General features: G+C 36.9%; 2 protein-coding genes across 2 annotated transcripts in view; one reads left to right on the top strand and one right to left on the bottom strand.

The window, feature by feature from the left end:
- ZNF804B (zinc finger protein 804B) overlaps positions 1-26,874 on the bottom strand; it is a 472,716-nt gene that overhangs the window by 412,204 nt on the left and 33,638 nt on the right. The gene's annotated exons all lie outside the window — the stretch shown is intronic.
- TEX47 (testis expressed 47) lies at positions 20,209-20,970 on the top strand. Its single transcript, XM_059074048.2, has one exon. It carries the CDS (start codon positions 20,209-20,211, stop codon positions 20,968-20,970), a length of 762 nt encoding a protein of 253 aa, XP_058930031.2.

Here is a 26,874-nt window from a genome sequence, read left to right as displayed (position 1 = left end):
CTTTTTTGACCCACCTCCTAGAGAAACAGAAATAAAAACAAAAAATTAACAAATGGGACTTAATTAAACTTAAAAGCTTTTGCACAGCAAAGGAAACCATAAACATGACAAAATGACAACCCTCAGAATGGAAGAAAATATTTGCAAATGAAACGACAAAGGATTCATCTCCAAAATATACAAACAGCTCATGGAGCTCAATATCAAAAAAACAAACAATCCAGTTAAAAAATGGGTGGAAGTCCTAAATTGACATTTTACCAATGAAGACATACAGATGGCCAAGAGGTACATGAAAAGATGCTCAACATCACTAATTATTAGAGAAATGTAAATCAAAACTACAATGAAGTACCACCTCCCACCTGTCAGAATGGCCATTATCAGAAAAGCTAGAAACAATAAATGATGGAAAGGGTGTGGTGAAAAGGGAACCCTCCTGTACTGTTGGTGGGAATGTAAATTGATACAATCACTACTGAAAACAATATGGAGGTTCCTTGAAAAACTAAAAATAGAACTACCATATGACCCAGCACTCCCACTACTGGGCATATACCCTGAGAAAACCATAATTCAAAAATAGACATGTACCGCAATGTTCATTGCAGCTCTATTTACAATAGCCAGGACATGGAAGCAACCTAAGTGTCCATCGACAGATGAATGGATAAAGAAGATGTGGCACATATATACAATGGAATATTACTCAACCATAAAAAGAAATGAAATTGAGTTATTTGTAGTGAGGTGGATGGACTTAGTGTCTGTCATACAGAGTGAAATAAGTCAGAAAGAGTAAAACAAATACCATACGCTAATGCTAATGCATATATATGGAATCGAAAAAAAATGGTACTGATGAACCTAATTGCAGGGCAGGAATAAAGAGGTAGACATAGAGAATGGACTTGATGACATGGGGTAGGGTGGGTGAAGCTGGGGCGAAGGCAGAGGAGCATCAACATACGTATACTACCAAATGTAAAATAGAGAGCTAGTGGGAAGCAGCAGCATAGCACAGGTAGATAGGCTCGGTGCTCTGCGATGACCTAGAGGGGTAGAATAAGGAGGATGGGAGGGAGGCTCAAAGGGAGGAGATATGGGAACATGTGTGTGCATATGGCTGAATCGCTTTGTTGTGCAACAGAAACTAACACAGTATTGTGAAGCAATTATACTCCAATAAAGATCTATTAGAAAAAAAACAAAAACACAGAAAAACTAAGAATATTGAGTTAAGTCACAAATAGATTCTTTTTATCTGGTCATTATTTAAAACTAATTCTTTCATTTTAAGTAAGATTTCAACAAATACAAATTGCAGTCTTGGGATTACAGTGAACACTTAGCGATGCCCACTGGACCTGGACTTGCTGGCCAGGATTTATCGCGACCAGGGAATTATGGTTTTACTGTAGTTTCTTTGTAAACTCACATTACAAAGGTCGTTCTTGACATTTACACAATAGATACGTCTGTGTATTATAAATCCATGCCCTAAACCACCTTTCACAGGCCAAATTCAGAATTTCCCACTAGAAGTGATTGTGAGTGATTTAGAGAAACCCATGGAGATTTGGGCAAGAGAAGGGAGGTCAGCCTTCATGATGTGACAGTGGCATTTGTAGACTATTATTTGTAGCAGCACCGGCCAAGCCAAACACTCCAAATGCTTTGTGACCATGTTCACCACAAGATAGCCACAGTCTCTTCTATCCCCCTCTCTCTTCCATGCTGAGGAGTCCTAGGCAGATTCCCAGCACTAGAGGACACCTCAAGTTGTCTGTTAATGCATTTTCATCATCCACATCTAGAATTACCTCTTTACGCCATTGAGTCTCCCCTTTCCTTCCAAACTCTTTCTTTCTCCTCAGTCTTAATTCAACTCCAGGCGATGAGAGTGGCAATAAGAAGAGGAGGCTCCTGTGGAGGGCATCTAGGGAGTCTCCTCACCCCCGGGTCCCCATGCACAAGTGTGGATTATCTGCCCCTCTCCCTTCTGTCTTAGCCGTGCTCCAGAAAACTGTGAGCATCCAGGCTTGGAGATTTTAAAGACTGAAAGCCACCCAACATTCTGATCAAGGCCCCCTGGAAGACATCAGACAGAAGCAGGAGTTCTGTGAGAGGGAGGTTCACAGGCTGATATCTCTGGTTTTTAAGAGGGAGCTGACAGGATTCCATTCTGCTGCTGCTTCCCCTTGTGCCTGTAAAGGTTCACACCCACCCACTGGATTGCCTGCAGGGATGGTATTTAACAAAATAGTGCTAATTTTTAGCTTTCCAAAAATGGAACACCACACCTGCTCCATTAAAAAAACATCAAGTATTTTGTTCGTTTTTCAGACATTTGATTTCTCAAACATATTTGTTAAGAATGTATTATATAATAAAGTACAGACTGCCTCTATCCTGTGAAAGGTATCACCAATTCTGAAACTGTATATCCACCTTAGAGTTCTTAAATTAGTTTGGAACTAAAAGAAAAGCTTTTCTCATTTCAGGTCATGCCTGTACTGCTAAAGAAAGAAGTGGCATAAAAGTATTTATCACATACAACATTTGCGATAGAGCTTTCATTACAACTTAAAATGACACTAAGTTCAGAAAACTGATGAAAAATGTCTAGAGGATCTTCAAAAGTTACTTTTAAAAAGCTTAACAAGACAAACTATACTTCCTGAACAAAACCAGGATCAGTTTCTTGAGCTTAGAAATGGTTGATCCCAAAACATAGGTATCAACCATTTTGAGGAATCTTCAATAAATGCCAGGCTGTCAATTAAACAGGAAAATTGTAAATTTCTTTTAGTCTTAGAACAATTTTGCTAAACTTATTGGTGGATAGGCCCTTTTTAATTTATAGATTTTTATAATGACTTGCTACCTAAAAATTCATGTTCTTCATATAATTGTTCAGGGGGGAGATTTTAATAGATTTTTTCCATCTTCATAGATTTCTAAAACCTGTGAGAAAGTGTATAGTCAAAGCATTATTGTGTCTCTGGGACAAATCAGTAAGGAGAAAGCATTCTAGATGAGTGTGTATCATCTAATACAGCAGGTAGAAGTTGATGAAAACTATCATTGGGTGATGGTTCTAAAATGCCTCAGGCATCCTACTCTTCATTGGAACCAAGAATAAATCAAGGAGACAGAGAAAGTGGGGATGTACTTTCATAGGGAATTACAACGGGCAAGGGAGAGAATACAGTCAAGCACTCTAATATCTCCTGCTGTTGTTTACTTACAGAATCTGTACTTTGTAAAAACTGACATTAAATACTATGGGACGAGCCTAAAATGTTCTGATTATGTCAACCTTATTGTTTCTGACATATATCTAAATAAACACCTTAGTGGTGCCAACAATAAGAATCATGATCAGTAATTTCATTTATCATTATGATAGACCTGACCATTCACTAAGTGATTTCAGAAGCATTACTTCAGTGTAGATACACAGGTGCAATTAGTATTTCACAGATGATGCAACCGAAAGTCAGACAGCATGCAGCACCCTGATATGTAGGAGCAAGTAAGTGGCAGAGTAGAAAGTCAGCCAGCACTTCAGCCTACAAGTCTGGGTTTCTTCTCATTATATCCTACTTCTACTATATTCCTCAAAATGAATTAAAATAGCCAAATCTGTTGGAATTTGCCACTGAGTGTATTTTCTACATTATCAAGTCATTATTTCCCATGGTATAAAGTATTCATTCAAATAGAGAAAGAGCAGGAAAGAGAAGTAACGTTTGCTGGTAACATGCTAGGTGGGAAATTTTTATGATCATCATAAGTATTCTAACAAGCATATTAAAATTCATTCTGATCCCATATTAAAATAATTTCAGCTGCGAAAAATATTAGACATAATTACTATTATCACTTTGCTTTTGAAATTATTGACTACACGTTGTTCATTTAACTAGAATAAGCTCTGATTTCTCAGCAATCATTTTGTGGAAAATCTAGCCTACAAGTTGTTTTCAAATATGACATTTTTGTGAATACTACATTTAACAACTCATGAAATTGACAATAATGTTATACTTCACAGACATTTAATAAAACATTTATTCATTTAGAGTTTGCCTTTTTTCATAATTTCCAGGGAATAGTTTTTTTTTTTTTTTTCTTGGTCTCAAACCTATTTTTGCAGGCCACTGAAAAACCCATAGCCCCCTAATGCTGTGTACTTGGTGCCTGATAAATAACATGGCCTGGGCACTGTGCCAGGTACTTTGCAGACCTTACCTCATAAGATTATTTGTCTAGTAAAAAAAAAAAAAAAAAAAAAGCACGCTGGGTTACAGATAACAGGTTGCTGCAGCAAAACCCCAGAAAATCTATAAATAAGGAGGATGATCTCCTAGGAATTCCTACCACACCAGCAATTTCAGTGTTCTCTATCTGAATAACAATCGAGTCCAGTGGGGAAAATTGCAGTGAAAATAAAGGGTAAATTGAAAACACAGGAATAAAATTATTTTTTCCCTTTAAAAATGTTACTAGAAATGTTAATCACGTATGGACTATATCTAATACAAATCTATCAACGTCAGTTCATTAGTTGTGACAAATATACTATTGTAAGATCTTAACAACAGGTAAGATGGGTGTGGGGTAAACCAGAATTCTCTGCACTATATTTGCAATTTTTTTGTAAACCTAAAACTATTCTAAAATAAAAGTTTATTTTTATAAATACAATTACAAATAAAAAAGGTTTTAAACAGAAAAAAAATGGCCCTAACATCTTCTTTTTACCCTTTCCTTTCTTCCCCTTCATGGATAATTCAGTCACAAAGCCACTGGGTGGGGCAGTACTAACCACCTATGCAGAGGGCAGCTTGTTAAGGAAGAATGGAGTTCAAGTGTGGTGAATAAGTAATCACATGGGGAGAAGGCAACAGGCGTCTTGCTGTTAAAGAAAGGAGTTACAAATATAGAAAGAAAACTACAACACTATCCTGTGGTGATGAATTGGAATTGGAGGTATCAATCAGCATGAAAAAATGATTTTCATAGAAATATCAATTTAAGAGAGAGAGAGAAAGAGAGAGGGGGGGGGAGAGAGGGAGAGAGGGAGAGAGGGAGAGAGGGAGAGAGGGAGAGAGGGAGAGAGGGAGAGAGGGAGAGAGGGAGAGAGGGAGAGAGGGAGAGAGGGAGGGAGGGAGAGAGGGAGAGAGGGAGAGAGGGAGAGAGGGAGAGAGGGAGAGAGGGAGGGAGAGAGAGAGAGAGAGAGAGAGAGAGAGAGAGAGAGAGAGAGAGAGAGAGAGAGAGAGAGAGAGTGTGTGTGTGTGTGTGTGTGTGTGTGTGTGTGTGAACTGTCCAATGAAGAGGACCTGGGATCAGCTTCATTTCAACAGCAACTAGTAGACCTAGGGCCCAGATACTAATTTCTAAATATCATTCTCAACTAAAAGAAACTAGGGCTCTTTAGAGAAATAGCTGGGCAGTAACTGGTTCATATTTCTGGAGGGGAGCTTGACAGTATGATTCTAGACCCTTACAAAATATATAATCATTCCTCCAGATATTTCACATCTGGAATTATCTTAATGAAATTATGAAATGAATTAACAAAAATGAAGATTCAAAGATGTTCATTTAGTGTTGCTTATTTTAAGAAAGATTTAGACAATTTAAAATGCTCAAGAGTAGAGGATCTGTTAATAAAAGCATCTGTACATTGTAATCTATGTAGCCATTAAACATAATTTTATTGCTTTATGTTTTATTAACACATTGTGTATGCCTTTATATACTTTTACACAGGTTTTTAAAATATACTTTTAATGTACTTTTGTATTTATTTATGTTTTATTAACACTAAAAGGCATTCATAATATGTTACTCAGAGGTAAAAGCAAAGTAGAAAGCCATAACACAGGGTGAAAAATGTGTGTGTGTGTGTGTGTGTGTGTGTGTGTGTGTGTGTGTGACAACATCAGTGATGTATATTAAGTAAAACTCATTATATGTGAAACTGAACACATAACTACACACAGCTGCAATTGCAAAAGAAAATCACAGAATATGCATAATTGTTAATTTCTTGAATTGTGATGTTCAGGTAAATATGATCTTCTTGTCCCTTTTCTTTGTTTTCAAAATTTTCTATAAGACATGTATATGACCTGGTCATATAAAATAATAAAGGAGTGGAAACCTGGCCAGAATGCATATGAGCCACTTCTTAGTTTTGTTTATACTGCTTTACCTTGGTCTCTGAGAGGTGGTACTAATCACCATTATTAATGATGGCAACCTTCCACTGTCAGAAGCAGAGACACAGCTGAGAGGCTGAGGACACCTGGACAGGAGGCATTCACTCTGAACTAACTGAAAGTACTGACTGCTATCTCCTCACATTCTGATAAGGGAGAAGACAAATCAATGTTGTCAATAAAGAGTGTTTCTATGTCCTAGAGAGAAGATTTTATGCATAGAAAAGACCATTCCTAGGTTTCCTTTGGTTTGAAAGCTTAATATTAAATTTATTCAAGGTGCAAATTTAAAAGCCTAATTCACCCTTAAGTTTTTAGATCAATTTACAAATTATTAGTCTAAACTATTTTAATAGTAACTTATAAGAAGATTTTGATTGATAACTGGTCCAATTTTTAAAAATAATTCTTGTTTTAAAAGCTATCCCTTTAAAAATTGTCTGACAAACTGAATAGATAGGTAGATAAATAGATGGATAGATTATAGATAAATATATAAAATCTTAAATGATCCAATACTATATGTAACTTGTTAAGATTTCATCTTAAAGTGAATCAATCAAAACATCTAAATAATTTATTCTATTACACATTTTAAGATAGAATCAAAAGGCTAGGCTGTTACTTGGTGGGGCAAATTCTCTTACACACTAGAAATCCTTAAATATCAAGTATGCACAGATGTCTTAACACAAAAATATTGCTGCTAAACATTTAACTATGCTAACTATTTCTACTGTAAATTATAAATCTTCCAAGGTTAAAAGCTCTTTATCCATGAAGGAATGGATATCACTACAAATAGTTTTGAGGTTACCTTCTCAGCCAATTGAAGCTGTATGTTGGTTGGAGATTTTAACCAAGCTGCTGACTGGATTTTGGTCAGTGCCATTAAGGGTCACCTTGAGACCTATTCATAGTCTATAACAGGGACTTTGTAACTTGGCGAGGGTTGAGTTCAAAACGTTGAAAGTGACATAGCCCATATTCCAGATTTATTCATACCCTTCCCAAATTTTTAAGTTAGATTAACTTTCATCCTAACGATGCCATTTAATTAAATCCAACAATGTTGAGACACGGCTTCATTCAGTTCTGAATTATTTTTAGATTCTTTCCTTCCATTAGGACCACAATTCCTGCATATACATATATTCCACAACATTTGACTGAATTTTAGATCTCTCTTACAGCTAGCAGTCACAATGTCTAAAGTCTTTCTCCTGATGAACATGTATATATGCACATGTATTTTGGAGAGAAAGCAGGAGTGAGATTGTTAAATCACTGCTAAACCGTTCAGTCTGGGGGAAAAGCAACTTCACTGTCTTTTTGCTACCCTACCTCCTACCCCAGGCAAGTTGATAATATAACACTTAACTGACAAAGCTTACGAAATAAGTTCTACTTCTTAAAAATTTATTATTTATTTATTTTAAAAGAATCAGACCACTTCTCCAGTCTACTTTTTGGAAGAGAGGGTGAATTAAAGTGCAAGCTCAATGGCTTGGCCTGCAATGTGGTGTCACACGGGCATAGGAAGTTAGCTGTATCACAGCCACCATGCTGTCCCTCACCCTATAGCTCTCACTTGACAGCAGAGTCCCAACACCCAGAGAGCTCAGCACCTTAGTGGAGTCTTTTTCACTTCAGTTACAGAAATGCCAATTTGACTATAGAATTTAATAGTAAAGGAGAAACAATTTTGCCGCCTCATATTTAGAACACCCTGCTTATACTCTCCTGAAGGCAGAAAGGTAAAATACACTTAATTGTGCTCAACTGTGCTCTAAATGTACTCATTTTAGAAACAATTATTTACTGATTCTCAAAGTCAAAAGAATGTCAAAAAATCAGAAAAGCAGTCCATAAACTTACAGAAGAGTTACAGCTGAAATCCTTCACATTGTATAGTTCTTACCAATCTAGGAGAGCTCCAGTTGTATCTGTGCCGTGAATAAAAAGACATTGGCATCCAGCACCAGGATTATCATCGGCCTACTCAGAAAAATGATTAATTTAAGATAAATAGATTCTGGCTTCAGATACCATGATTGTATTGTATATCCCAGATACTGCTATAGCAACACTCTCTCCATTCAGACGTTATCGAGTATTCCGAGGGATGGCTCCTTTCTACTCACGTAACACAAAGCATTCAAGATTTAATCTAGCTTCCTGTATGCTGTGGTTGAATTTTATTTCACTTTACCATCATCCTACCAATACAAATCTCTTCTTCTTTAACTTTTCATTACATAATCTTATTTTTGCTCCTTTCATTGCCCACATTTTTATTTCACCATATAAAAGTGGCTTAACTATAAAGGATGATAGTAAAATTATGCCACTTAAAGCAAATTAATCAGTCAAACAGAAAACAGCAATCACAACCTGATAACATATTTTTAAAATTTTGCAGAGCATAAGTATGCTTTAGTTTTCCCTGAAAAGATTTTTTTTCTAAAGATCCACTTTTTAAAAGTATAAGTTGTAAGTTAAAAGTTGTCTTCAGTCAAAAAAGCTATTGACTATTTTTTAATTCACAGTTTCTTAAAGGCAAAAAGGATATGTACTAGGCCAGTATTTTTTTTCAATATAATAGAAAAATTTTCCTCCTTTTATGAGGTATAGGTCTTAGAGAATGACTTTATAAAAAATATAAGACTAGCCTGGTTCTTAAATATATCATTGGAGGCAAATTCTACAACTAAGGATGAGATACTGCAAAAAAGTCACACCATTCACCTCCACATCTGGAAACTCATTAAATATCACTTGCCACAATCCTGTAAGCCTGGATACATAGTAGGCCTTTAGTCAAGAGTTGAAGTTTAAAAGTATGCTTTCTTTTTACTGTAGTGCTGTCTTATTACTGAAAATTTAAACACACACACGAGATAGACATTGAATACGGCTCCACAGTAATTAGGTACAATATTTTGTGGAACAGATAGAGATTTAACCTGTCAGGCAATGACTAGTGCAGACTAGTGCAACAGCAAGTGCAACAAATACTCAAGCTGTTTGGCCAAAAGAGTTGAAAATTCTAAGGAGTGGGAGATCCAAATGACTTTAATATATGACCCTAAGACTTACTATATGATTCTGAGAATTTTGCCTTTATAGTTATGCTTTCAGGCATCTTGTATCAATGGTTGGATCTTTCTGAATATATCACAACTGAACAAAGTGGCTTGGCCAATTGAAAATTTAAAAGTTTTACAAGAACACAAAATATTCACATGGAAATCATAATTATTTCTACTAACTAGATCACTGGGTTAGGAGTTTAGACCTTCTAATTATTTCAGCCAATATCTTACAAAATGTAATGCTTAGAACTTCTCGAGGCTAAAAGAGGCACAAAATAATTATTTATCAATATTTCAGCACACAAAGACATACCGAGTCCAGCGTAGTTTTGCCTAGGATCCCTCCTGGGGTAAGTATTTATATTGAAATAGTTTTTCTTTGAGTTCAACAGTGGCAATATATGCTGAGAGGTCCCTGTCATAGAAACAAGGAACTAGAGGAACAGATGAGGCATGGACCAGAGAGGCATTCATGCATCTCCAGCAGATGCTAGCACTGAGAAATGATGATGGAGGACCAGATGCTTACACTGCCCCCACTGTCATGTTACTGAAGATCCTGGGAATTTGTCCTCCCAAGTAGTCACCCTAGTATACTTTCGTTATCTGTAACTCACTTCAAAAATAAAGTGATTGCTCCTTATAATTACATATATTAAACCAATGATATTTACTATCCCATGAGGCTCTGAAATGTCCCAAATTGCCAGTGTTAGTGGGTGTAGCTTCTGAAGAAATATGGAATTTTCCTGAATTAGAATGAGCAAAAGAGCTTTGAATTCATCATAGGCTGGAAAGGTTGCAGGATGATAAAGTCTCGCTGGCTAAATTAATGAAAATCTATTTAGATGCCTAGGACACAGACAATTTTTAAAAGTATTTCACTATGTTGTTTTTACTACATTGCTTCTCTGGTTACATAAAATAAAAATTACATGGTTACTTAGACTTGGATTAATAATACTCTTCCTTTAAAAAGTAATGCTTTTAAAAGTTTCATTCTAGCCTAAATCCTCATTATATATATGGAATACAACAATATTTTAGCAGGTACTTCTGACTCTAAAATCATGCCTTTCCGAATATCTCAAATACAATTATTAATACCATTAAATGTGGCACCCATCATATTACTTCCCTGGGTCAAAACATTTAAAGGTTATCTATTGAACATCACAAAATTCAGATTCCTATAACTATTTTTTAAACATCTTTATTGGAGTATAATTGCTTTACAATGGTGTGTTAGTTTCTGCTTTACAACAAAGTGAATCAGTTATACATATACATATGTTCCCATATCTCTTCTCTCTTGCGTCTCCCTCCCTCCCACCTTATCCCACCCCTCTAGTTGGTCACAAAGCACAGAGCTGATCTCCCTGTGCCATGTGGCTGCTTCCTACTAGCTATCCACCCTACGTTTGGTAGTGTACATATGTCCATGCCACTCTCTCACTTCGCCACAGCTTACCCTTCCCCCTCCCCATATCCTCAAGTCCATACCCTAGTAGGTCTGTGTTTTATCCCTGTCCTACCCCTAGTCTCTTCACGACATTTTTTTTTTTCTTAGATTCCATATATATGTGTTAGCACACAGTATTTGTTCTTCTCCTTCTGACTTACTTCACTCTGTATGACAGACTCCAGGTCCATCCACCTCACTACAAATAACTCAATTTAGTTTCTTATTATGGCTGAGCAATATTCCATTGTATATATGTGCCACATCTTTATCTATTCATCTGTCAATGGACACTTAGGTTGCTTCCATGTCCTGGCTATTGTAAATAGAGCTGCAATGAACATTGTGGTACATGACTCTTTTTGAATTATGGTTTTCTCAGGGTATATGCCCAGTAGTAGGATTGCTGGGTCATATGGTAGTTCTATTTGTAACCTATAACTATTTTTTGAATAGCTCTAGCACCAATTTACTCATTGAAACCATCTATCATATTTCTTGAAAAGTACTCTAGTAAGAAATATCACCTCCCTCTTTCAGTATTTCATGTATATGTGTTTTTGTCAACCTTGCTATAAGATAAGCAACTGGAGTGCCATATTACTAATTAGTCTCTTTGTGCCATGTCTTCCTTAACAGTAAGAGGAATTTGTTGTCAGTAGTGCTAAGTTCCCTCCCAACTCCAAACTTTTATTAGTTCACTTTTCTCCACTCCCCACAGCACACTGATCAAAGTTAAACCAAAAGCAAACAACAAAATAGATATTAATTTACTGATGATGTGTTCGAGTATATTATATGGACCACAGTAGGTACTTGTACTGAAAATATAAAGATTACTCCAATCATAATTATCTTTGTGTATAGAAAGCAACTTTTCCATTACTCAGAAATTTTTGAAAAACTAAGATTTGTTGTGTTGATGTCACGTGACATAAAGCACACAACAAGTGTGTTAGTAAGCCATACATCTTTAGAGCCCATCCATCTGCCAAAGAACCAGAAAATAAATCTGATAAAGGAGGAAAAGTAAACATAATTCAGAGTTCAGTGTTATTAGCAGTCTCCAACATCTCTGCATAGAAGTGATGATCTTAAAATATTTTCAAAGTGTATAAATGCATTCCATTCTCAGACTCCACCTTCATGGCTGGACACAACAGCAATTTAGAAAAACACAGCATGCTAGTTTTTAACAGAGAAAAACCTAGGATCACTGAAGCATAATTATCCTATAATCTTCCTCCTCTGTAATTTACTAACAAAGTACTTTCATTCTTTATCACCAAATGTTTTGAAGAGTGGTCTACTATTTAACCACTTATTCTATGTGGATTCACTGATCAACTGCAAACTGGTTTCTCTCAGCCATTTTACTGAATCTATTTTTTTTTTTGAATCTATTTTTTTAAGCCTCCAGGAAACATAATTGCCAAGATTAGAAGGTCACCTCAGTCCTCAAGCTTTTCGAACTCTCTTTAGAATTTTATCACTACCATCCACTTTTAAACCTCTCTCCAATATTGACCTTCAAGGCTCTGTGTTTTCTTTGTTCTCAACCTCTGATGTTTTGCCACTCTTTCATTGGGTCCCATTTGCCCACTTCTTAAAATTAGGTTTACATGATACTCTTCTCCACCTCCACTGTCTCCTTTTCTTTCATTATCTTACAATCACATTAGTTCCCATGGTTTCAACTCTTCCCTCAACACAGATGACTATCAAATTTGCATCACAATCCAGACTTCTCCAGTTCTCCAGACTCTAATTGCATTTATACCTGCATGTTTCCATGGCAACTCCACTTCAACATAATACATACAAACTATTTTTCCTCCAAAATCTGGCCTTTCTCCTCTATCCTCCATCTGTATTTAAAGAAAAAAAAAAAAAAAAAAGAACGCAAAAACGTAGACCTCTCAGTTACTGACATTCAAGCCCACAGTCATCTTTAAATCCTTGCATCTCTCACCTCCCACATCCAGTTTATTAAGTCATGAATAGCTTGGTGATGACTTGCATATCTTCCTCAATCTCAGCAACTGCTTTAGTTCAGATTCTAACTGTCCAACTGGGCTAAAATCTTTAAAGACCAACCCTTCTCTCAGTAGTATGCCTTAGGCTAGTTATATAAAGATCTCATGTCATGTAAGGTTTTTCTGGACTGAGGCTCCTGCACTGTGTCTTGATAACTGCTCCATCTTTCATCTCTGTGCCTTTTTATCTTGACTCTCAATCATTAAGCCCAGACACCTCTTGTTGAACCTGATTCAGGATCTGCCATTTTACAAGTTCTACCCATCAGGAGGCTGTTAAGCTAGCCTCTCCCAGACTCACAAAGAGAACAACATGCGCCTTACCTTTTATCAAACCATTACCACAGCCTTATTGGGGTTTTTTAGTGTTAATTTCTTCTTTGGAAAAGAAGAATAATGTAGACAGGCTTAGAATATTTGGAATATACAAAACAAATATCATCACCAAATTCCATCAGTTTTAACATTTGGCTAGATTTCTCTCTACTCTGGTTTCTATATTTTTATAAAAAAAAATTAGAATCACATGCTACATATAATTTTGTGTATTATATTATTTACTTTAGAGTATAACCATTTTCCCCTGCATTTAAAATATTCTTCAGAAATGGTTTCAAGGCACCATAGTAATCCATAATTAATAAAACTATTCAATTTTTCAAAGTTCTCTTTTAATTCCTGTAATAACCATCTTTACATAAAAATCTTTGTCAATAATTTTATTTCTTTATGATATGTACCTGGAAGACACATTACTTAGTCAAAGAGTATGAGATTTTTAAGCTTGTTATCCATATCGTCAAATTACTTTCCAGAAAAGTTGAACTAACTTACTTTTTGACTGGCAGAGAGTAAGGGCACTCATTCACCAACTATAGAATTTTTAAAAGTGCTCTGGCTACCCCCAGCATCCCTCACCTCTAATTCCTCTGTTCTTCACAGGCACCTTTCTGAACACAGTTACGATTATAGGTGCTCAAAAAATCTGTGATTCCCTCCTACACACAGAGTAAAATTCAAACCTCTGAGCATGGCGTCCAGGTCCTCCAAACATTGGCTGCAACTTCCTTTTTTTCTTCTCTTCCACTTCTCTCCTTTGCTCACCCTCGAGTCTAAGCCAGCAGTTCTCCTCCAGGCTACACTTAGAATCATCTGGAGAGGCTTTCGCAAATATATAGAGTTCCATTCCACACTAATTAAATAAGAACCAGGTGCTGGCTTTTTAAAAAGTTCTCCACCAGATGATTCTAATAGCCAAGGTTTAAATCACCGCAAGCCAGCCCATTCTGCCTTAAAGCGAAATAGAGAGAGCCACTGGGAGAACATGTCAAAAAGGCACATTCTTGGCCCTCACTTTAAGCGTACTAACTCATACCTTTTAGGGCTAGAGACCAGGAATTGGCAATTTAACAAACCCGCTGATTCTGTGGTATGAGAACTATACTCTAGCCAAACCAGACTATTGTCATTTTCTTAATGAAGTGAATGTATGACCTTTGCCCTTTATGCTTCAAGTTTACACTTTGTTTGTACCTTCCCTGATCCCCATCTCTGACCCACTGCTACTCCCTACACACACTCAGACATACAAATCACATCTTTTTTTATGCTCCACTTTGCTTATTCTTCCAGCCACATTTAATTGTTCTGGCATTTATGTTTTCAGTGTTCGTTGCTTATGTCTTTACTATAGTATTTCTTCTCTCCAGCCCTGTATTAAACATAGTTGTGGAGACTTTAAGCTCCACTAAGAGAACTGAATTTTTCGTGTGCAGATACAATATCTGATTCACAAGAATGTCTCCACAGTGTCTGGCATATTTTTCTGCAAAGAGTAGACATATGTTAAATGTTTATGCTAAATAACAAAGCATTTCTAGCCTGCATTCTCCTTGATAAATAATTACCAAACACTGTTCCATAATGCTTTGGCAAAGAGAGGCAATGCTGGAGAAGGTAATCTAGTTTTCTTTTTTTATAAGTCTTAAAATATCTAGTGATTTGGTAATGAAGCTCACTCTGGTTTGCTCTGCTAAATCAAGTATATGTTGTCTACTCAATAGTTTATGTGTAACTGAACTATTATAAATCAACTATACTTCAACTAAAAAATAATAATAGAAAAAATAGTTTATGTATACACTTAGTGAAAGTGTCTACCCAAGTTATTAGCCATTTATTAGACCATTAATTCTCTTACACTAATTATTTAGATATGTCAAAACACAAAGAAAGATAGCAGACGAGGTTTAGAGTTTTCTGTTTTTCTAGTACATGAGGACAAGTGAAAGGTTAGAGTGGGATCTGATATTCCAGGTAGAAATCAAATTCCATTAATGCACATCCTGACATTCTTAAGTAATGAATTCAAGAAACATTCACAAAGCCACTCCCTAAATCTATTTCCCTGAAGGCCATGCCCAAATATGAACTCTCTCATTAAAGTTTCTAAGAAATCCCAGCCACCCTTTCTACCTCAGTGTTTCTATAGCACTGAACAACATTTGCATGGTATTTGTTGTTTTTTCATGGACATCTCACACTCCTACTGGACTCTAAACTCCTAAAATTAGGGAACAGGTGTTTTTCATGTTTGTGTTTCTTACAGTGCCTATGATATTACCTGGCATGTCAAAGGTGTAGATAAATCTGAAATGAATGGGAAGTTAAAGACAGTACATCAATTTTACTGGATCACAGGTATAATGTAGGAATTTTCCTTTCAATTTACTTTTTCCAACCATACGCTATCCTCCATTTCCAGAAGAATTGTCATATCATAGAGGAGCAAAGAATGACCCTGTGATCATGAATAGACAGAGGGAACAATTCATCTTCTCCTTACCCTTGGCAGACAGAGTAGGGAGTTTGTTGAGAGCATTTTTGAATTGTGCGCAAGGTACCTATGTACCCCAATAACTTTAGTTTCCTCTATTATAAATTGTTGGCAAAATTTCTATCTACCATATAGGCTTGTTGTAAAGGTTAATAAGTGTAAAACATCTAGTAGGGCTTCCCTGGTGGCGCAGTGGTTGAGAATCCGCCTGCTGATGCAGGGGACACGGGTTCGTGCCCCGGTCCGGGAGGATCCCACATGTCGCGGAGCAGCTGGGCCCGTGAGCCATGGCCGCTGAGCCTAAGCGTCCAGAGCCTGTGCTCTGCAACGGGAGAGGCCACAACAGTGAGAGGCCCGCGTACCACAAAAACAAACAAAAAAAATAAATTAAAAAAAAAACCCACAAAAAACCATCTAGTAGAAGATGCATGGTAAATAATCAGTTAATGGTATTTAATTTTTTTAATCTGTTCCTTCTGCCTTACAAAGACAAAAGGACACTGGGAGATTGTTTTTTCAGAAACATTTGGCTCCAGATAATAAAACCAGAGGGTAAAGTATATAGCGAATATTAAGGTGCACTGCTTGAACTGAAATACAAATATATGTTGTGTGTTTATGTGAGACAAGTCAGATAACAACGATGGATAGATAGAATAATTGGAAGAGGACTCCTCAGTATAATAAATGTGAGTTCAGGTTCTGCCACTTGTTAGTTGTTTGAACTTGGGTATCTACTCTAAACAGATCTCTCTGGGAGAGATCTGAAGTCTTTTCATCCCGTTGGATAGACAGAAGAGTTCTTCCGCTTGAGTCACCACATGACGGCAAATAGCTGACCCTTAATAGATGAAACACAAGGACTGTGGCATCTGGAAACTCAAATGCTAAGTGTCCATTAAAAGGAGAGTCTATGATTATAATTACATATACCAATCAATCAAAAACAGACTAAACTGTGTTTTTTCTATTCCTATCTGCTCAAATTTTTTCTCTTGACACTTAAAAATATGACTGATGAAAGGCAAGGAAACAAAGTTAGTTGCCTTTAAATGTTTCAGATTGCCATGTGACAATGAAAATAAAATTTGGAAGAAGCCCCCCAGTAATTAAAAATGCATCAAGAAATGGAAAAATACACTGGGAAAATGTAGACCAAACTATTATCTATGGTGGTAAAAACCATTGTTTCTAAATGTTTTAGGTCGAACCATACAAAATTGTCAACATCAGTTTCTTATATGTTTTAAGCCAACACCAAAAAAGAGATTATCACTCTGTTGAAGAAGGGATGGTTTAGTGATATTTAGTGTGGTTTACATGGGAAATTATAATGATGAAAGATTATCATTTTTCTATCAGGTTTATATTGGAAGAACCAAGATATATGAAAGAAAAGGAAAACACAAAGCACACATGGGGAGAAAAATCACAATTGAGCTCCTTTTCATAGGGGCAAAAAAAAAAATAGAAAAGTTGCGCCTTAGTTAAGAATGGTGTCATGAAGAGGAAGAATCTTAACTATGCATAAAAGGTTAATTTAAGTTTGTGTGTTCAAAAGGAGCTTCTGGGTAGCAATGCCCTATAAATTCTCCCACTGACATCGATCAATGCCAGTGCCAGTGTTAAGTAATAAACCCTGCAGTTGCATGTCCCCATTTTCTCTGTTATAATCCATAATTGTGGATTGGAATTGAGGCCAGAAATCACTCTGGACCTGGTAAAGGCAGAAGCTCCCTCTCCCAGAATTCTATGGAAGCGAAATAAACAAGAAAGACGTCGTAAAATTAGTATCTTCTGAAGTTTATGAAGCAGACGTATCATAAGGTCTTACAGTTTCATGCTCTTGGCTGAATAGGTGAGGTGGAAAAGACTAGAAAATATTGAGGGTAGAAGACTCCTACTATAATCCAAATAAAGAGCTAGAATTATGAAGGAGGCAGTGGTAATCAAGACACATTTCAAAGTGAGTAAAAGGACTTAGCAACAGAATAAAGTTGGGAGGTAACTTTTAGGAAACATGAAAAGACAAGACCAAGGATGTTGGCCTAGGAGATGAGAGAAAAATGTGAAATGAGTCACAAATTGGTATATTTGTAAAGGAAAGTATAAAGAAAACAATAGTTAAAATGTTGGCATTTTTAAATTTGAAAGGGTAGAGGTACATCCAAGGAGAAGAGTTGTAAATAAGATTACAAGTTGGGAGTCTTCTGTACAGAAAAAAAATACTGAAATGGGAACTCAGGTTTTTTTCTTCTTTGTCAACCCCAGCAAATCAGTTGTATCTGTCTTGAGCCTTAGATTGAGAAGCAGTCCAAGTCTACAGCTGGAATCAGCAGGAAAGACTCCATGGTCAATCAGCAATGTCAATCATTCTCTCTGTAGAAAAGCATGGTATCAAGGACCACCCACCTGACCTCAAAAAACAGAAACATAGATGGTGCTAAGCAAATTGGCCAAGGAGATAAAGTGACTCAGAAGAACTGTGTGATGATTACAGAGCCTCAGCATTGCCCAGAGGTGGGTGTGAGAAGGAATTGGGCTTGACCACAAATCTACATTTGGGGAGAAATTCAGAAAAGTACAGACTCAGAGAAACAAAGGGAGTGGAGATGGCCATAAAGGAGGCTGTCAACATAATTACATTCTGCAAAGCAGTAGGAATGAGGGTGAGAACCATCTCTAGACTGGGCAATGATGTTTCTGTGCACCCTGGGAAACACTGTATTGTTTTAGGGGGTGATGAAGTGAACCACAGTGAGGAATTATAGCCAATTTTTATGTACCATACAATTAAGGAATATCAAATCACCTCTTAGCCTCCACTTTCTGGGACAATTTATCACTGCATACTATTAAAACCAGATCATTAGTTTGGATAATACAACCTTTGTGGGGGAGGAGGAAACATACACTAAGGTTTAATTTTTTTAATTGAATAAGGGTGTTTTCTAACCTTGTTTTAAAATTGTGGTTTAGAGCACATGTGAATGCAATTTTAAGATATATTGTTAATTTTTATTCTAAAAAGTAACTTAAGGGACTTCCCTGGTGGTCCAGTGGTTAATACTTAGTGCTTCCAATGCAAGGGGTGCAGGTTCATCCCTGGTCAGGGAACTATGATCCCACATTCCGTGTGGTGTGGCCAGAAAGAAAAATTAATTAAAAAATAAAAAATAAAATAAAATAAAAAGTAACTTAAATTTACATTAAATTAAGAAAACCAAACCCTATAGAAGAACGTTCTTATAACAGTCAGCATTACACAGAATCTGGTATGTGTTCTTACAGTCTTTAATTAGTGCATAAATACATCTTTACCCTCAGTAGACAGGGAGGTTGTCGAGAGCACATTTGAATTGTGTGCAAAGTACAAAACTAATCCATGCTTTGGTTTCCTCTTCTATAAATTGTGGACAAAAAGAAAAAAAAAGAATATGTCTAGGAAGATATCCAGGTCCACCATTTATCAGAGTTGCCAGTGCGCTCTGGCCCTTTAACAGCACCGACATTCTGATCCCCCCCCCCCCCCCCGCGGGACTATGGAAACCAGAATAGAATAGCTGAGAGCACCCAAGACACTGGCAGTTGGAAGAGTGATGGAGGACAAGCAGGACCTTGAGGACAGGTAAAAGGAAGAAGCAGTTGAAGAAAGAAAGAAATGTTAAGTTGATCTGCAAGGAAGAAGAAGGAGAAGACTAAGTTAAAAGTAACAGAATTTTTCATCTGACCCCTACAGCAACAACCAAAAAAAAGAAAGAAAGAAAAAAGAAAAAAGAGCCACTTCTGAGGTTTACTGATAGGAGTTAAATAAAAAAGAACCAAAACTAGTTACCTCAAAAGTTTATTGTAATTATCCAAGCAATACTATTAACTTTTAGAGTACTGAGTAAAGGTAAAATAAGTCAATTAGTAGTTAAGAGATCCCCAGATTTTTTTAAAAATTATTGACCATTTAAGTTTATAAAAGAAATTGGGGAATTATCATAAAAATACCTTTTTAAGAAAAATTTGACCAAGGACAATCTGCATTCATCATTAAATAAATGAAAAGACATTTTAATGTAATATCAATGCTACTGTCGGTGAGTATCAGCAGATATATTCCTCTTCGTGTGTGTGTTGGTGTGTGTATGATTCAAGGATGGGCACTGAGAAAAAAATATCCTATAAATCTAAAAAGAAAATAATAATGTAAACAACAACATAGCGAACTTATTCTAGAGTAAGTTCTGTCTTCTCCCTACCCCCCAGTTTATTGGAGAGTTTTTTTCCCTAGGATGTGAGTGTTAGTTATTTCATTGTAAACTTTAAAACAAAACTCTATAATTTGATACTTGTTTCAACATTCTCTTTAACTTCAAAGACATTGTTTATTGATAACACTGGAAAGTATTTAATCAACTGAGTAAACTTTTTTTTTTTTTTTTTTTTTTTGCCTGAAGAAACAAAAATAAGAGTTCATCACCGAAGAGGTAGCCTGATAATGTAAATATTGTAATAAGCTAAAAACTGGAATCATCTAGAAGAATCAATAGGACTTATGATGTCCTTCTCAGCCCATACCCAAAAGACCAACAAAAAGAATTTTCCACTGGAATGTCTTCTAATGCCACAAGTTCCACGTAGTAATTACTTTCATTTTCAGGAAGAAAAGCAAAAACTACAACTAAAGAAATTCCTTCTTCATAGGATGTTCCTAGTGGCCAGGGTAACAGCAAACATAGAAAAAAAAGATATTGCTGAATACTATGAACAACTGTTTCAGTCAATCTTGAAACGTCACCCAGGAGAAGCAGTGACAGGACTATTGCTCATATATCCTACTTCCATTGTGCATATCCTGGAGTCCTCCAGTGGTACTCTTTACCAAATTCTTTTGGATTATCTTAGCCATGAAAAGGATGAAACAGAATTTTTTATCCAAGGAATGAAAATTATAGTCACATCCCACAATATACCAACAAGGCTCTTTATGCAATGGCATGTTTCAGTAATAAAAGTGCCAGTTATGTATCTTGATGATGTGACACAGTCACTGTCCCTACAAGAGGTCATGACAGAATTTCTCATCCAAACCCATAAACTAGCACTCCATCTTTTTAAGACTGTGAAAGTGGGCACTAAAGGACCAGGCAATAATTTGCACCAAGTTGCACCCGAATTATTCCTTCCAGAACAAATAATAAAGTACATATGCAATTCTCCAGAATTAATGGACCCAGAAACTTTCATAAACATGTATAATAAACCCATACATGTCACCTTGGATTCTGAGGTGGTATGGCCCACTCCTTCCCACTTCTAGGATGAAGAGAGATGATGTGGTCAGCTTGGTCAAATCTCTTAAGGAATGTATGCTACTTAAATAAAAGGAAAATATTTTTAAAGTTACTTTTCTCTTTAAAAAAGGAAAGAAACAACACAGTAATCTACACAAAGGTAATAGACTAATCTTTACAGAGGATGTTGAATTAAACTTGAAAATTTATCTGGTCTGATATCAAGATCACATTATTTTCAATAATGAAGGGGTTTAATAAGGTCATAAGTTCTTTCATAAGGTTAACATCATTTTGAGGAAATGACTTAATTTTTAATGAAAAGTAGAGATGAAAAAGGATAAACACTTGATTCAGATTTTCATTCATTCTTTCAACCATCAATGAGCAGCTGTCACCACGCAGTATTATGTTCTGAGAGTACAAAATTTCGGGGAAATATACAATGCTTGAGTTGCTTGCAGCCTAACCTTGGAGGCAAATATGTGTAAAAGTAAATATGATGCATGACATGATGTATGATATGATCATTATTATAGTCGCAATATGCAGGAAAGACTGTAAGAGCAAAGTGAGGGAGTAATCACATATTGCCACTGCAATATATCCCATCCCACACGCTCTTCTTACAATGTGACCTCAACACACCTCCCATCGCATGGTGGGTTCTAAATACCCTCCCCTTGAAATCAGGCGGACTTTTCTTTGTGACTGCCTAGATGAATACTACAACAGAAGTGATCCAATGTGACCTCCAAGGTCATAAAAATGCCTTGCACTTTGCCTTGATCACTTGAATGAAACCTAGACAATATGCTATGAGCAATCCAAGCAGGTTTCCAGATGACACCCCCAGATGAAGTCCCAGGCAACAGCCAGTATCACCACTAGACATGTGACTGAGTGAAGCTTCAGGTGACTCCAGGCTCTAGCCTCCCAGCCAACCTGGATTTCAAGCCAGACCAGCTGACACCATGTGGAGGAGGAGTAGAGTAAAGATGAGCTGTTTCCACTGAGCCCTGTCTAAATTGCAGATCTGTGAACAGCAAAAATTATTGTTGTTGATTCAAGCTACTAAGTTTTTTTTTTTTTCAAGCTACTAAGTTTTGGGTGAATGTTTATGCAGCAGTCTGGAACACTAATATATAACAAGAATAATTTTGTATGTACATTTTATTGATATATGTACATATGATTTATTTATTCATTCATCTATGCAACTAATATTTTCTAAATATCTACCAGTAAATACTTACCAGGGCACCAAGTACTGTGGTAGTCACTGGATATACAAGCAGAGTAAGAGGTGTGTCCTCCACACTGCCCAGCATAGAACTTCTATTGGTCTATAATACTTTCTGGTGTGAGAAATACTGATAGAAAATTAATTCATTGGCCAAACAAAAACATAAAAAACCTCAGTCATTTTTGGAAGAAGTTATAGAAAATATCTAAATGAAAACACTGATTTACTTAGTAGACTGTTACTTTATATTTAAAGGATTCCTGAAGCATGAATTGTGCAAATAATTGGAAAATAAGCACAAAGTAAGCATAAATAAACTACTTATTTATTTATTTATTTACATGACACTCTAGAATGAGTTTATTCAAATGCAAGTAGTCACCTTAGGAGAGTTTATATTTATTTCAGTGACAGCATCATTGCTAAAAACATTTTGTGACTCATTAATGGCAGATAAATTAAGGAGGTTTATAAATCAAAAGGAGTTAAAATATTTTAGTTACATCTAGTTTTTTGAACCCCAAATAATATATATTGCAATTTGATTGGTGACCTTAATATTCAAACTTCATTCATAGAAATGTTTATCTTTAAATATTGTACTCAGTCTCAAAGGAAGATCTGCTGTCACTGAACATATTAAAAGAGTGTGACACTGCCTCTAAGGGGAAATACAGATATGTTTCCAGTAACAGTTGCATTATTAAGAGTCCTACAGAGCTCACCAATATCACATCTTTAAAGGGGACAACACTCATTTAGCTGTGTTTGTTTTGGTATATAGATAAAATGCAGAAATACTATATTCATACCTTACAAATGTAATTTAATTTGATCAAGTCCAAAAATGTGACTCAAATGTTAGGCAGCCTCAAAAGGTAATTCTCACCCCAATGAGGGTTATAGTTTTCTTACAATGAAACTTTACATAAAACCAGAACACAGAAGTTAAACCAAATAGAAAATGAGCATTTAAACACTGAACATACAACATTCACTGTTCACATAACAATGACCATATAACATATATTCATATATGTTTGAGGAACATAAGACATTTAAGTGGCATGGCCAGCACCATTCCCATCCTTTTGTTTTGATACCAATATCTTCTACAATAGACTGACATGCTGACAATCTTGTTCTTGTTTCAATGTAACCAAGGACTTCCAGGAAGGTTATATATAGTTTTCTTGAAGGACAACTGAAATAATGTTATTTGGAGGGAAAACCCTCCCGGGGTGAATTTTAAAACTTGTACTGTCTTCATTTTACTTAAAGAAGCATCTGAATTCCTTCCTGGAGAATCACTGCTTAGTACAAACAGATTCTTACACTTAGTGACTTTATCATAACTTTAGCACAACAAAACAGCATTCCAATTCAGTGAAACCTATCTCTAGCACAGAATTCTCCCAGCTTCCATGAGGAAGTGGAAATGGGACAGCTTAACAACAGCTGAATATAGCAAGTACTTTTAGAATATTTCATGTTGTTAGTAAGTGACTTAATGTAGAATTAGAGTTCTCCCCCTTGTGGTCATTTATGTAAATTTCCAGATTACCTGCTGATATGATTTATACAATAAATACAGAGCATAGTTTTTAAGAAAATATAAAGAGAAGCCCCAAAGGTACCTGTCAAATGTCTGTTCTACCTGCCTACCCCCTCAGCCACACTTTTTTGAAGAAAAAGACATTAAGTGCTTTGCCAACAGTAAAAGCAAGAGTTGGTAATACTAGTCCCCTATTTCCACTTTATAACTTTAAATAGTTAACTGTAGTCATGGTTAGGGTATGGATTAACTCTAAGTGCTCTCTTCACTACTACGCCAAACACGTTCTGTGCTCCGGTCCTCACATAATGCCTTTTCAAGACACCTGACTGGATTTCCACAGGCACCTCCATCTGCAAGAGTCCTGGATAGAACGAATCATTCCTTGTCTCTACTATCCCTTTAATCTGCTCCCCCACCTGTACTCCCCATTGCTGTAAAATGGACCACTCTCCACACAGTTGCCAAGTCAGACCTTGAACGTTGTCCTAATATCCTCCCTTCCTTTTTATTTCACTGACAGCCAATCAATCCAAGCCCCACCCATTTCCTAGTGTTTCTAGAGTCTGGCCTTGCTTATGTGCCATTCTTAGGGATCTCCCTCACTCTAATCTTCTCTTCCGCCTCTCTGTCTTTCTAGTCTATGTAATATTTCTATCAAAGTTAAAGGCAGTATAGCAAAAGATGTAAGAGAGCCACCTATGGTATCAAATTGCTGTATTGAAACCTGGTTCTGAAAGTTTGTAGAGCTGTAATTTGTTTCTTTACCCTTCTGCACCTCAGTTTCCTCATCTACAAAATAAGTTGTGATTAACAGTATCTACATTATAAGACTGGTTATGGACACTGCATGAATAATTGTGGAAAGATCCTAGCATACAGTAAACACTAATAAATGTTATTCCTCTGACCAAAATTCTTCAGTGGCTTTCATTTCATCTTCCAGATAAAAAGCAAATTTCTTTCATGATCTGCAAAGCCTTGATTCTCTGATTCTTGCTTACTAAGCTACCCACCCTCATCTGTACTCATCATTCCCTTTCTCACACTTTGTTCTCTAACGATTTCCCAATATTTTCATACTTTTTGCCTTTAACTTCCTTCCTCATTTCTCTTAGCAAGATTCTCCTTACAGAGGGCCCTGAACCAAGATGGAAGAGTAGAAGGATGTGCTCTCACTCCCTCTCGTGAGAACACCAGAATCACAACTAGTTGCTGGACAGTCATCAACAGGAAGACACTGGAAATCACGAAAAAAGATACTCCACATCCAAAGACAAAGGAGAAACCACAATGAGATGGTAGGAGGGGCACAAGCACAGTTAAATCAAATCCCATAACTGCTGGGTGGGTGACTCACAGACTGGAGAACACTTATACCACAGAAGTCCACCCACTGGAGTGAAGGTTCTGAGCCCCATGTCAGGCTTCCCAACCTGGGGGTCCAGCAACGGGAGGAGGAATTCCAAGAGAAACAGACTTTGAAGGCTACTGGGATTTGATTGCAGGACTTTGACAGGACTGGGGGAAACGGAGATTCCACTCTTGGAGGGCACACACAAAGTAGTGTGTGCATCGGGACCCAGGGGAAGGAGCAGTGACCCCAGGGGAGACTGACCAGACCTACCTGCTAGCGTTAGAGGGTCTCCTGCAGAGGCAGGGGGTGGCTGTGGCTCACAGTGGGGACAAGGACACTGGAAGCATAAGTTCTGGGAAGTATTCCTTGGTGTGAGCCCTCCCAGAGTCTGCCATTAGACCCACCAAAGAGCCCAGGTAGTCTCCAGTGTTGGGTTGCCTCAGGCCTAACAACCAACAGGGAGAGAACCCAGCCTCACCCATCAGCAGGCAAGTGGACTAAAGTTTTACTGAGCTCTGCCCACCAGAGCAACAGTCAGCTTTACCCACCACCAGTCCTTCCCCATCAGGAAAGTTGCAAAAGCCTCTTAGATAGCCTCATCCACCAGAGGGCAGACAGCAGAAGCAAGAAGAACTACAGTCCTGCAGCCTGTGGAACAAAAATCACATTCACAGAAAGATAGACAAGATTAAAAGGCAGAGGGCTATGTACCAGATGAAGGAACAAGATAAAACCCCAGAAAAACAACTAAATGAAGTGGAGATAGGCAACCTTCCAGAAAAAGATTTCAGAATAATGATAGTGAAGGTGATCCAGGACCTCGGAAAAAGAATGGAGGCAAAGATCAAGAAGATGCAAGAAATGTTTAACAAACACCTAGAAGATTTAAAGAACAAACAAACAGCGATGAACAATACAATAACTGAAATGAAAACTACACTAGAAGGAATCAATAGCAGAATAACTGAGGCAGAAGAACGGATAACTGACCTGGAAGACAGAATAGTGGAATTCACTGCTGTGGAACAGAATGAAGAAAAAAGAATGAAAAGAAATGAAGACGGCCTAATAGACCTTTGGGACAACATTAAACACAACAATATTTGCATTATAGGGGTCCCAGAAGAAGAGAGAGAGAAAGGAACAGAGAAAATATTTGAAGAGATTATAATTGAAAATTTCCCTAACATGGGAAAGGAAATCGCCACCTTAGTCCAGAAAGCACAGAGAGTCCCATACAGGGTTAACCCAAGGAGAAACATGCCAAGACACATAGTAATCAAATTGGCAAACATTAAAGACAAAGAAAAATTATTGAAAGCAGCAAGGGAAAAAAGACAACATACAAGGGAACTCCCATAAGGTTAACAGCTGATTTCTCAGCAGAAACTCTACAAGCCAGAAGGGAGTGGCATGATATACTTAAAGTGATGAAAAGGAAGAACCTACAACCAACATTACTATACCCAGCAAGGATCTCATTCAGATTCGATGGAGAAATCAAAAGCTTTACAGACAAGCAAAAGCTAAGAGAATTCAGCATCACCAAACCAGCTCTACAACAAATGCTAAAGGAACTTCTCTAAGTGGGCAACGCAAGAGAAGAAAAGGACCTGCACAAACAAACCCAAAACAATTAAGAATATGGTCATAGGAACCTACATATTGATAATTACCTTAAACGTGAATGGATTAAAGGCTCCAACCAAAAGACACAGGCTTGCTGAATGGATACAAAAACAAGACCCATATATACGCTGTCTACAAGAGAC

This window comes from Kogia breviceps, chromosome 9, assembly GCF_026419965.1.
Source record: "Kogia breviceps isolate mKogBre1 chromosome 9, mKogBre1 haplotype 1, whole genome shotgun sequence".
In the NCBI taxonomy this organism is placed as follows: Eukaryota; Metazoa; Chordata; class Mammalia; order Artiodactyla; family Physeteridae; genus Kogia; species Kogia breviceps.
Note: the sequence above shows the minus strand (reverse complement) of the source record. Positions and strands in the feature narration are given on the sequence as shown.